The 13343-nt window shown below is 36.2% G+C and overlaps 1 protein-coding gene across 1 annotated transcript in view; it reads right to left on the bottom strand.

Moving 5' to 3' along the window:
• Positions 1 to 10313: 10313 nt before the first annotated feature.
• The window catches only part of LOC131034569 (uncharacterized), a 78961-nt gene continuing 75931 nt past the window's right edge, over positions 10314 to 13343 (bottom strand). The window contains exon 6 of the mRNA XM_057966105.2: positions 10314 to 10966. Coding sequence (XP_057822088.1) covers positions 10945 to 10966 — 22 coding nt within the window. The 3' untranslated portion in view covers positions 10314 to 10944. The remainder of the gene's footprint in view (positions 10967 to 13343) is intronic.

The following is a 13343-nucleotide window of genomic DNA, read 5'->3' on the forward strand; positions in this document are numbered from 1 at the left end:
GTCATTATGGGTTTTATGGTGTCCTAAGGGGTCATATGGTGTTATGTAACCCCTTACGACACCATATGACCCCTTAGGACACTATATGACGTTGTTAGGGGTCATATTGTGTCATAAGGGCTCATATGGTGTCCTATGACCCCTTAGGACACTATATGATGTTGTTAGGGGTCATATTGTGTTCTAAGGGGTCTTATGATCCCTTAGGACACCATATGGTATCATTATGGGTCATATGGTGTCCTAAGGGGTCATATGGTGTTCTATGACCCCTTAGGACACCATATGGTGTTGTTATGGGTCATATGGTGTCCTATGACCCCTTAGGACACCATTTGGTGTTTTTATGTGTCGTATGGTGTCCTAAGGGGTCATATGGTGTTCTAAGACCCCTTAGGACACCATATGGTGTCATTAGGGGTTGTAGGTGTGCTAAGAAGTCATATGGTGTCCTATGGCCCCTTAGGAAACTATATGACCCCTTAGGTGTCGTTAGGGTTTATTTTGTGTCCTAAGGGGTCAAATGGTGTCCTATGACCCCTTAGGACACCATATGACCTCTTAGGACACCATTTGGTATTGCTATGCATTGTATGGTGTCCTAAGGGGTCATATGGTGTTCTATGACCCCTTAGGACACCATATGGTGTTCTATGACCCCTTAGGACACCATATGGTGTCGTTAGGGGTCGTATAGTGTGCTAAGGAGGAATACGGTGTCCTATGACGCCTTAGGAAACTATATTGCCCCTTAGATTTTGTTAGGGTTTATTTTGTGTCCTAAGGGGTCGTATTGTGTCCTAAGGGGTCATATGGTGTCCTATGATCCCTTAGGACACTATATGATGTCGTTAGGGGTCATATTATGTCCTAAGGGGTCATATTGTGTCTTATGACCCCTTAGGACACCACATGGTGTCGTTATGGGTCGTATGGTGTTCTAAGGGGTCATATGGTGTTCTATGACCCCTTAGGACACCATTTTTATGTTGTTATGGGTTGTATGGTCTCCTAAGGGGTCATATGGTGTCCTATGACCCCTTAGAACACCATATGGTGTCATTATGCATCGTATGGTGTCCTAAGGGGTCATATGGTGTTCTATGACCCCTTAGGATACCATATGGTGTCATTAAGGGTTGTATGGTATGCTAAGGGGTCATATGGTGTCCTATGACCCCTTAGGTATCGTTAGGCGTCATTTTGTGTCATTAGGGGTCATATGGTATCCTATGACCCCTTAGGACACAATATGACCCCTTAGGACACCATACAGTGTTGTTAGGCATCATATGGTGTATTATGACCCCTTAGGTGTCGTTAGGGGTCATATTGTGTCCTAACGGGTCATATAGTGTCCTACAACCCCTTAGGACACCATATGGTGTCTTTCGGGGTTGTATGGTGTGCTATGGGGTCATATTGTGTCCTAACGATTCCTAGGACATCATATAACCTCTCAGGACACCATATGACCCCTTAGATGTCATTAGGGGTCATATTGTGTCCTAAGGGGTCATATGGTGTCTTGTGACACCATATGACCCCTTAGGACACCATATCGTGTCGTTATGGGTCTTCTTGTGTTCTAAGGGGTCATATGGTTTTATATGACCCCTTAGGACACCATATGGTGTCGTAAAGGGTCGTATGGTGTTCTAAGGGGTCATATAGTGTTCTATGGGGTCATATGGTTTTGTATGACACCTTAGGACACTATATGACATCGTTAGGGGTCATATTATGTCCTACGGGGTCATATTGTGTCTTATGACCCCTTAGGATACCACATAGTGTCGTTATGGGTTGTATGGTGTTCTATGACCCTCTAGGACACCATATTATGTTGTTATGGGTCGTATGGTCTCCTAAGGGGTCATATGGTGTCCTATGACCCCTTAGGACACCATATGGTGTCATTTATGTGTCGTATGGTGTCCTAAGGGGTCATATGGTGTTATATGACCCCTTAGGACACCATATGATCCCTTAGGATACCATACGGTGTCGTTAGGGGTCGTATTGTGTGCTAAGGGGTCATATGGTGTCATATGACCCCTTAGGACACAATATGACCCCTTAGTACACCATACAGTGTCCTTAGGGGTCATATGGTGTCCTATGACCCCTTAGGTGTTGTTAGGGGTCATATTGTGTCCTAACGGGTTATATGGTGTCCTATGACCCCTTAGGACACCATATGGTGTCGTTAGGGGTTGTATGGTGTGATAAGGGGTCATATTGTGTTCTAAAGGTTCCTAGGACATCATATAACCCCTTAGGACACCATATGACCCCTTAGGTATCGTTAGGGATCATATTGTGTCCTAAGGAGTCATATGGTGCCTCATGACACCATATGACCCCTTAGGAAACCATATAGTGTCGTAAAGGGTGGTATGGTGTCGTAAGGGGTCGTATGGTGTCCTAAGGGGTCATATGGTGTCCTATGACCCCTTAGGACACTATATGATGTTGTTAGGGGTCATATTATGTCCTAAGGGGTAATATTGTGTCTTATGAGCCCTTAAAACACCACATGGTGTCGTTATGGGTCGTATGGTGTTCTATGACCCTCTAAGACACCATATTATGTTTTTATGGGTCGTATGGTTCTCTAAGGGGTCATATGGTGTCCTATGACCCCTTAGGACACCATATAGTGTCATTATGTGTCGTATGGTGTCCTAAGGGGTCATATGGTGTTCTATGACCCCTTAGGACATCATATGACCCCTTAGAACACCATATTGCGTTGTTATGGGTCTTCTTGTGTTATAAGGGGTCATATGGTGTTATATGACCCCTTAGGATACCATATGACCCCTTAGGACACCATATGGTGTCGTAAGGGGTCGTACGGTGTTCTAAGGGGTCATATGGTGTCCTATGACCCCTTATGTGTCGTCATGGGTCGTATTGTGTCCTAATGGGTCATATGGCGTTCTATGACCCATTAGGACACCATATGATCCCTTGGGACACTATATGGTGCTATGGGTTGTATGGTGTCCTAAGGGGTCATATGGTGTCCTATGACCCCTTAAGACACCATATGACCCTTTAGGATGCCACATTGTGTCATTAGGGGTCGTATGGTGTCCTAAGGGGTCACTTGGTGTCTTAGGACCCCTTAGGACACCATATGGTTACCTAAGGGGTCTTATTGTGTCTTAAGGGGTCATATGGTGTTTTATGACCCCTTAAGACACCATATGACCCCTTAGGTAACCATATGGTGTCGTTAGGGGTCATATTGTGTCCTAAGGGCTCATATGATGTTCTATGACCCCTTAGGACACGATATAACCCATTAGGAAACCATATATACTAAGTTTCAAATAAGGAGAGATATAAGGGTGGAGAGAGATGAAGAAACTAAAGAGAGGGAAAAGAACTAAAGGACAAGGACATACATAGAGATATAGCTATTAAGGAGTATGAAGTGAGAGGGAGAAAAACTAAAGGACAAGGATGGATAGAAAGAGGTAGACATATCTAGATATTAAAAAGGAGAGAGGATGATAGAGGTAAAAAAAATGAAGATAAAAGAAGAGGGAGATGAATAGATATAGAGAAAGAGAGAGGTAAAGACAAAGATAAATATATGAAGAGATGGAGAAAAATGGATAGAGAGGGGTAAAGAGAGAGAGAGAGAGAGATAAAAAAGGAAGAGATGGAGAGATATAAAGGAAGAGAAATATCAATAGATAGAGAGATGTAGATAGTGCAAGAGAGTGAGAAAGAGAGATAGAGATTATAGATAGGGATAGATAGAGAGGGAAAGAGAGAAAGAGGAAGATATAGAGATATATAAAGGCACTATAGAGAAGGATGTGGGAAGAGAGCCAGAGATATATAAAGATGGAACAAATAAAGAGATAAAGGTAGAGAAAGGGAAAGATACTTCAAGAGGGTGATAGAGGAAGAGACAGAGAAGTAGATTAATCATGTATAGAGGAAGATATATAAAGATAGAGGAACATGTAAAAATAGAGATTGATAGGGAAAGAGATGGAGATAGAGATAGATATAGATAGAAAGTGATAGAGAGAGTAAGACAAATGGAGGGAGAGATGGAGTGAATAAGTGAGATTTAGAGATAATGAGATATAAATATACATGAAGACGGATCTATAGGGATATAGAGATAGAGGGGGCAAGATAGGGAGAGAAAGGAGGTGATAGGGAAAAGTAATATATAAGTATAGGTAGGATAAGGTAGAGGAGGGAGATAAATAGAGAGAAGAGAGATTATTAGAGAGAAGTATAGAAATAAGGAGTGACAATGATGGAGTGGGAGAGGGAGAGATAGGAATAGAAAGATGGAGATATATGCAGAGATGCATGTAACTTGGGAATTTATTTATCTAGATGGGATGAGAAAATAAGTGAAAGTATAGATAAACAAGTGATAGATAAAGGAGGTGATAGGAAAAAAAAATGAGACTTTGTATGCAAAATTTGTGAGTATTTAAAGTTTTAAAATTGAAGGACTAACTTGAAATGATTATAATTAATTGTTGTTATATAATATCATCAAACTACCTCATGCATTTGATAGGTCTCTGAATTACCTTTCCAATGCTTGTAAAAAATCAAAATTTCGATAAGAAACGCAAACGTTATGCCCATTTTACTAAACTATATTTTTTATGTTGAGAAAAACGGATATCCGATTTGGAAAGTATGACATCACAATAGTGACATCACAAATCGGATATCCGATTTGGTTTGGTATTACCAAACCAAATTCAAATTTTGGCTGACCCAAACAAAAAGTCAAAGCGGATTTTGGCATGTTTGGAAAGGTTTTAAACGTATTTTTTTTCCATTGCCACTTTTTGGCCCCCCATGATCTTGCACATACCCAATTCCTTAAATATTTGTATCAATATTTATTTTATACATTCACTTGTCATTCTTGATTTTTCATCTCATTATTTGTGCTTTTGACACCTTCTCCTTGACCCCACCATGTATTTAGTAAGCTTTGTTGGAAATCCATTCAACTTTTCCCCCTCATCCTAATAAAGGATTGTTGAGTGTGATGTGAAGCATTGATGGAAAAAAGTTCACACGATTATTTCCAAAAGCTACTAACTCAACTGCATTGACTATGGACAAATCATGTCTACAATCTTGTATTTCATTGTAACCAATGTGTCCCCAAGTTTGAAAACGTTAAATCGCCTCTTTAGGTTTAATGCATTTTTACGTCTGTCTGGGGACTTGCTATAAAATTGCAATTTTATGTCTAAGGATTTGTCTATAAGACAACGCTACCTAATAAATGGTGTTGTCTATCTTGATGAAAAACACCAAAACTAAATTAACCTTTAAATTGTAAGTATAGCCTAGAAAGACCCGAGAGGCATAGAAAGAAAGAAACAATATTGAGAGTTCAAAGAAAATTGCAAAAAGTTGTGATAAGGTAAGTAATTTTCTTACTACCAAGAAGTTTCCATGTTACAAGTTTGGATGAATTTATGGACATGCTTTTTTATTAAGGGGTAAAAACAAGTTTTGAAAGGACCTTAAAACCTTTTTACAAAGATGAGATGGCAATTGAAACAAATCCAAACAGCACAATCCCAACCAAGTTGCCCCAAAAAGCAATCAAAGGATTTGTAACCTACACAATGTCTGACCCTTGGATAACAATTTTTAGAGCCATTAAATGGGTATTAGGGATAGAGTAATGTTTAGGAAGATCTCTCTTAATTCCTTGGACAATTGTCCAACACATGTCAATATCCAATTCCTTAGATCAAGGAAAAAGGAGTGGTAAATCCTCTACCATCGCCTCAACTTGATCTACATCATGTAGAGAGGGAGAACGTTTAATTTAAGAAGCCAAATGATGTACAATATCAGAATGAAAATTAGGAACAAGGGTTCCATCATCACACACCCCTATAGTTTTGGGCTCACAAGGAGTAATTGAAACCAAGCCAAAGAAAGACTTTCTAACAAAAAACAAGGAAATCGACAAATCAACATCAACCATTGGGGATTCACCACATGATAGGGACCATTGTAAATTGAGTATCTTATATATCTACTCTAAGATCTAAGATGTTCTACTTTCCCCTACTCACCGATCATTTGTATCATTGCAACTCATTTGTTTAATATTTAATAATATTGTATTTAAATTAATTAATACATTAATGTCCACAAAAGACCAAGAATGTCATGTAGGACTACAAAAAGTAAAACATAAAGAAGAAAAAGGGCATGTGTCCTCAAGAATACACAAAGTAAACTTAAAGAAGGAAAAAGCATTAGAAAACATAAAACCAATAAAAAGGATACCAATGAAGATAAAACATGCAAGGGTCCCACAAAGAAATGGAACCTAATGCTCTAGAGAAATACTTATCATACTCAAAGTTGTACAAGTATGTGATGGATGCATTACCATGCAAATTGTTGGATCTACAACACCTTATGGGAATACTAGATAAGATTGATAACAGGCCATGAGGCCTTTTCTTATTGGTGTTAAGAGACTTACAACTAATAAGTAAATACCCTAGTATAGGCCCCTCTAGGAAACTTCTGAATAGAAGGTTGTCAACAAAGGTAAACTTCTCATGGAAAAAGAGGATTGAGCATCTTTGGCCTATGGAAAATGAGGACTAAGCATCTTTGTTTTTTCATAAGCCATCAATTTCTGCAGGGAGCCAATTGACTTAGAAGAGGCAAAAGAACCATCATCACATCTCATAATATGGAGAGGATAATGTATTCCCTTTCTATAATTTGTTTCATTTGTACAATTTATGAACCTGGGTTGTCCAAAACATTCCAAGACTACAACATTTGATGTTGTTCATAAATAAATATATCAAATGTAGATTGCATTCTAGAACATTCCTAGAACTACACGTTAATTCTAGAGACAAATAATTAGTAGATAGCTAATTTGTTGTCTAGTTTAGATTAGGTTTTACTTCTATTGTTTCATTTATAAATATATATTCATTCCAAGTACGATTGACAAAAAACTTTTTGGTTAAATTCACTTGCTTTGTGAGACCAAGGGATCACTCATCAACCAAAAACCTGGAAACCTTGTATTTGGAACCACTTGATTGTTTGTTTTTTCTTCCTATCAACTTGGTTGATTTCCCTTCATGCAATTATACACTAGTGAAAGTCATTCTCGCTTTCTTTTCCTCCTCTTTCCAAAATTAAAACTTGCTCTTAGTTTTATGAAATTAGATACAACTGATGTTCAAGTATAATAGTATGGGACAATTTTAAAAGTCCTTGCCAACTGACACATTGACCAAACCTTGACAATATTATAAATTTAATAACAACAATGTTAGCATCATGTGTGACGGGGTACTAGTCCACTATTTACGAAAGTTTTGATTTTAATCAATCACGACCACTCCACCTTCAATGATGCATGAAGTAACCTCTATTTAAGCAATCCCGATGGAGATATCTTCTCCAAATAAATCACCATTTTGAAGAGCACTGAATAACAAGAAAAAAAAAATATCATCCACGAGGTTAAACATAGCCTATGGGATAGCCCCCTTGATCAAAACTGATTTTTGCAAATCAATCATTTTCCCATGCAAGGTGATGAGCTCCCCCCAACTCCTCAACAATCCCCTTGTTGAATAAATTATACCAGAAGCCAACTATCAAGATATTTACATACTTGTCCCTTTTGTCCCTGAAGGCATCACACTCCAAAATGAAATGTTTTTCTATTTCCACTTTCTCGAAAGTGCAAAAGGTACTCTTTCTTCCAAAGCTTCTTTTAGACTTTTCCAACATCTGGTTTCACAATGAAGTTGATGACACTGAGTCCTTAACTAAACAATAAGAATTTTTTTTCTCCAAAAAATAGTTGCCCCTATGCATCTTTTTTATGATGATCACAAATGACTTTGAACTCAACAATATTATAATTTTCCGCTCCCTAACACTTTACCCCATATATGTTTGTGGAACTTATCCATAACAAAAGCCTTTCTCTTTACTATTCATGAGGCATGTATTCAAGTAAATAATCCATTTACTCATCCATTTGTTCTATTGTTGCATCCAAGTCTTCTTTCTTTTGCACAATATGTTATTGAAAACAACCTTGGGCCATATATGTTCCCACTTGTGTACAAAGCCTTCTTTATCTCTCATAACACCTTCCATATTTCAACGCATTACTTTAACCACATGTCCAATTCATTTGAGCATTGACCTTCTACATAATGGTACATTCGTTGTAAGAAAGCTGTCATACAAAATTCTAATAATAAAATACAAACTTAACTTGGCCTTCTATCAATATAGCGGAGACTGATCAAATTGACAGGATTTGTGAACCTAAACTTTATGCAGCCTTGGAGGGTGTTGAAACAAATCATAATTTTGATTATTGTTACTGATATAATTTACATCTGTGAGGTTTCTGAAAAACTTAGTGCAATTTTATTAAATAACTTTATGTTTAGAAGGTGATGTCCCCATCCTTAACCTTATAATAAGGAGTAATAAACCACTTATGTGATCAAGTGTAGCGGCCTTGAAACACCTTCAACTAGTTAGTAGTAAGAGAATAACAATTTTTACATAGTATTTAAGAAGTTGAAGTGGTAGCTTTGCATATTATATCAATAAAAACTAAAGCATGAAGACCTTATTGAGGAAAATTATCTTATTCATAAGACTTAACGATTTTCCTATCAAGCATCCAAGTAAAACATAGAGGATAAGATGTAGTAGAGATTTGATGTGCTATCCACCCATTCTCATAATCAAGGAATGAAGACTTTAAGAGCATACAACATATTGAGCCACATAATGTCAAGAATGATGCATACTGAAGCTGTGAATCATAATATTGATGCTAGACAGAAACTGATGATCTTTTATGCATCGATCTTATATAAATCCATGTTGGCATCATCCCTATAACATCTGTCATACGGAGGAAAGACAATGGGGATATTGAGTACCATAGTCCAACCATCATCCATTAATTGTCATCATTGTGTAATGATTCCATCAAAGATAGTCAAGCATCATTAATAGATTCGATATCCAAATAATAGTCAGCAAGCATATCTGATTTTGATCAAGTGCTCAACACTTAATATCGCTGGATAAGGAGGATTTGATAATCCATATCAAAAGAGGGAGTTCGAGTATATGACTGATTGGGCAAACAAATATCGATTAAGGCATTAACAAGCCCGATCAGCAACTAACCATTCCATTGATTAGTTATTCAAACAATGATTATATTAATCATAAAGCAAATCCAACAAGTGATTAATTAATCCTTAAACAATGAACAGCGATTAAGAATTGTGTCAATAACAAATGATCATATAAAGGTGTGATTAGGAGGAGATGTCCATTCCAAGATGAGACATAGCCCTTCATTCCCACAAGATAATTTAATAAGGGATCAATACTCATTCCAATAAAGCATCGGATTTTGTCTTCATTTTATATTTACATCCAGTATTGGCTCTGCTCGATTGAGACAAGTTGCATCTATTCAAAGCGACATTCAGAAACGGCACCAACATTTGCACACTTTCCAAAGGTTAAATCAGAAACAGCAATTGTTCCTTTTATCGCTATAAGCGATAGGAGAACGACTATCAGCACATTATTATTGATATATCAGAAATGGCTTGAAGCAGTTGAGAAATAACTTGTAGCATTATATACATTGATGTATCAGGAAGAGCGGAATAAATCCCACAATTGCAGATCAGCATATAACAGAGATCTACCCTTGCATAATTCTTAATCCACATCAGAGATAGCAAGATTTCTCTACTGCCGATTTGAATATTAAAGTTCATTTCATCCCATCATTCTTGTATTACATATTGCACATTTGATATATTATATGTTTCAAAATTAATATATAGTAGATTATAGATTGTTATCAGCCTTGTAAGATTCACAAGGATTTAGAGTTTGTCAAGAAGAAGTTTCTTGCAATTGATTTATTAGTTAATCGTTCCCTAATTTCCTTAAAATATCCATAAGGGGACATTACATAGAACCTTCTCAATAGACAGGAATAGTTCGTTGCAAATGGCTTGGAAGAACATCTCCAAAATTTGGTGCTTAGATCAGTATTCCAACATAGGTTTATGCAATCAAAGCTTATCCCTCAGTTTGTTCAAATGTTTTTTTTTATCGTTTTCAATCATTATATTAGCATACCGCAAAACCCTTCAAAAACAACTATAAAATAACAGTTTCAGTTTCTCTTTAACGACAATAACTCCAGGCTAACAAAAGTAAAAACACCTATTCACATGTTACAAAGTACTTCAGATAATAGCTTAGTTTAGGCAAAAATTCTTAAGATTACACTCACTGCCCAAAGGGCATTGACCACCGTTAACAAAAAGTACATGTGCAAACATTTTGTGTTGTAAACTACTAGCTACAATCTAACTTTTCTGAACTTTCCAGCTTTCATTCACACCCAATGGACTACATACATGATTCTCTTTCTTACTATTTTATCTTTGCTTCTACAAAAACCACCCTTTTTTTAATCCTATACATTATCTATACACTTACGACAACAAACATTTTGTCAACAAAACCAGAGTGCAACATAGTCATTCTACCCTTTTTTTTCTAACCAGAACCCAATTTAAAAATAAAGTAATTACATATTTACATAATAGCATACTGCACTTAATGAAACTGCTGTAAAATGTCAAATTTGAAGCGCTAGAATGCACACAAGCCAAAATGCTCAAACAACGACGCTGAATCCTTGTAAACTCTTCTGCATATTTAAACACTTGGAAAATCTAATTGGTCACATTAAAAAACAAGTCGTTTATGTTTTTGTATGCTGTGACAGATCAAACAATCATATATATGATATATGCAAGGAGAATACTTCACAGGATAATATTAGGTGGTTCCCCATGGTCATAGACTTTGAAGATGGCACCTGTTAAAAAACCATATTCTCTAATCAGATTTCATTATACCAAAAACTATCATGCTCTTGTGAAAGAGACACTAAATGAGAAACTGCCATTTCATTCTATAAACCACAAGTTCATGTTAATAAGACCACGAAATCAATAGTCCAAGATTTAACATTTGGAATACTACAACTTTAAGACAAATGAATGATTTAGAGTATGATTGACTTTATAAGAACTCTTATGATGCTTTACAAGTAAAGGAAAACCTCCCTCCCTGGTTGTCTCTATGCAACAATGAATGTAATACATAGAAGTATCCTTTTTCCAGAGTAGCGCATCCATAACACCATGTTGATCTATGTTTTTTCATTTCAACTTACCATAAAAGTTTCAAGTAAGAAAAAAACAAACAATCAAGTTTAGACGAACAAATATTAGAATTAACATTTTCGTGCATATCTTCATTCATGGCCACTTTTTTAATTTGTTCAGAGCTCATAGTTACTCCTATGTATGAAGGGTAGCAAATAAAAATTTAACAAGGCAATAGAGACAGTTGCACATTGATACACCCATATTTAGCATGTAGCAGAATTTCACCATGAAGAACACAAAAATGAAAAAGTAAAACACCTATAAATGTAGAAAAATAAATTTTACAGAAATCAGTTTTGCAAGAGGCAAGTTTCTAAGAGTTGTACTTCGAGAAAATCATATCAATTCAAATAAGGTCTGTATATTGCCTCTCAAAAAACAAAATTCAGATGTGTGACAAAAGTCAATATAAATAGCATGTTCTATTGGAGTTTGAGGGCACTGGAAAATTATAACAAAAACTCAGCTCCTTTCAGTCATCTTATCCACTTTGCATCACCTCGCACCAAGATTCAACCTATGATGTTTTGAGACTTTCCTTAACAATCATTTATTTAAAAAGATAACGAAGGTCTGACATCTCATAAAGAGGTCAATCTTCCATTCTAGAGGCCCTTTCCTTTTCTTACACTTCCAAAGAGATATCATTGGCAACAAGGGTTTAATGTTTCTCAAAGAAGTCAGTCTTATATTGTAGCGAGCCTTTCTTCTTCTTAGACTTAAAAAGAAATATCATTACACATCCAAAGCAACTAAAGAATCTAATGTACTAGATTTCCTACATGAATCAAAAATGGAAAAGAGCAAATGCATACCCTCTATTGGTGGATATTTTTATCTTGTCTAAATCATATTAGTTTATGTTTCACCTTTATTTATTTATTACTGCATTTTGGTTTAAGTTCATTAATATTTCATTTTTTTTGTGGGAAAAATCCATCACTCATTAATATTAAAAGGAAGAAACTACATTTTCATGAAACATCAAGATTCACGTTATATGAATCATAGTCAAATCTGTAAATTTAATTATTACAATTCAGCCACTGAAATTGGTAGTTGCGAATGACTATTGCTTGCTTCAAAGAAAATAACATTTTCTCATTATGGAATCACGAGATCCCTATTGAAATCTCCTTTGAGTCGTCTAAAAATAGAACAAGATATATCTCACATCTAGAATCACTCTTATAAACTCTAAGTATCTCGACATGGATAGCTGAAAAATTGTCAATGCCTGACATTTACAAATGCAAATTGTCGAAAGCCGCGAAACAACACAATATTAAAAGCATAATCAACTGTCAGACAACTCAGACTCTGCAATGACTGACATTTCACAAGAACTATGTTGATGCTGAACAAAGTTCTTGACTAAACAATGATTCAAACCACCTAACTCAAGACTCATTGTAATTAAATTATTAATAATAGCCTTTTTATGTGCCAATTTTATAACTAGCCTGAAACTTGGAAAAGAGCTGAATCTGCTTGTTTTGCCAGAGAGTAGAATGAAACATGTGAGTGTTAAGCCACTTGAGACGAGTATTGTGACCATGAGAATAACTGCTGATAATAAAAGCCCCGATCATATCCATTTGGTTACAACATGGTGCAGGACACCCTAGCAATTTTACTCCAATATTGTCAATAGTTGTTCTACGTTGAGTTTTGGCATTTCATGGATGTAATAAAGTCCATTAGGACAATCTATGATGTATTTGTGTCATGTAGGATCCATGTGTTGAGTTTTGTCAATCTTGTCACAATATTGCAAAAGTTGCAATGTTGCATTTTGGTGTAATTTTGGTTTGCTTGGAAGGCCAATGGTCAGTAGTTTAAAAATCAGTTAGGGACCATTGGTTTCCACTTTTTTGTGTTTGTTACACTTATATATTTGCCTCTCAGACACGAGGCAAAGGTTGTTCTTGCAAAATTTCATAAAAGAGCAACAAAAACTACTTGGTTTCCTGCGTTTCACTGGTTTTTCCTCTGTTGCAGCGTTTATTCCGTACTGGTACG

Source organism: Cryptomeria japonica, chromosome 5 (genome assembly GCF_030272615.1).
Source record: "Cryptomeria japonica chromosome 5, Sugi_1.0, whole genome shotgun sequence".
Lineage (NCBI taxonomy): Eukaryota > Viridiplantae > Streptophyta > Pinopsida > Cupressales > Cupressaceae > Cryptomeria > Cryptomeria japonica.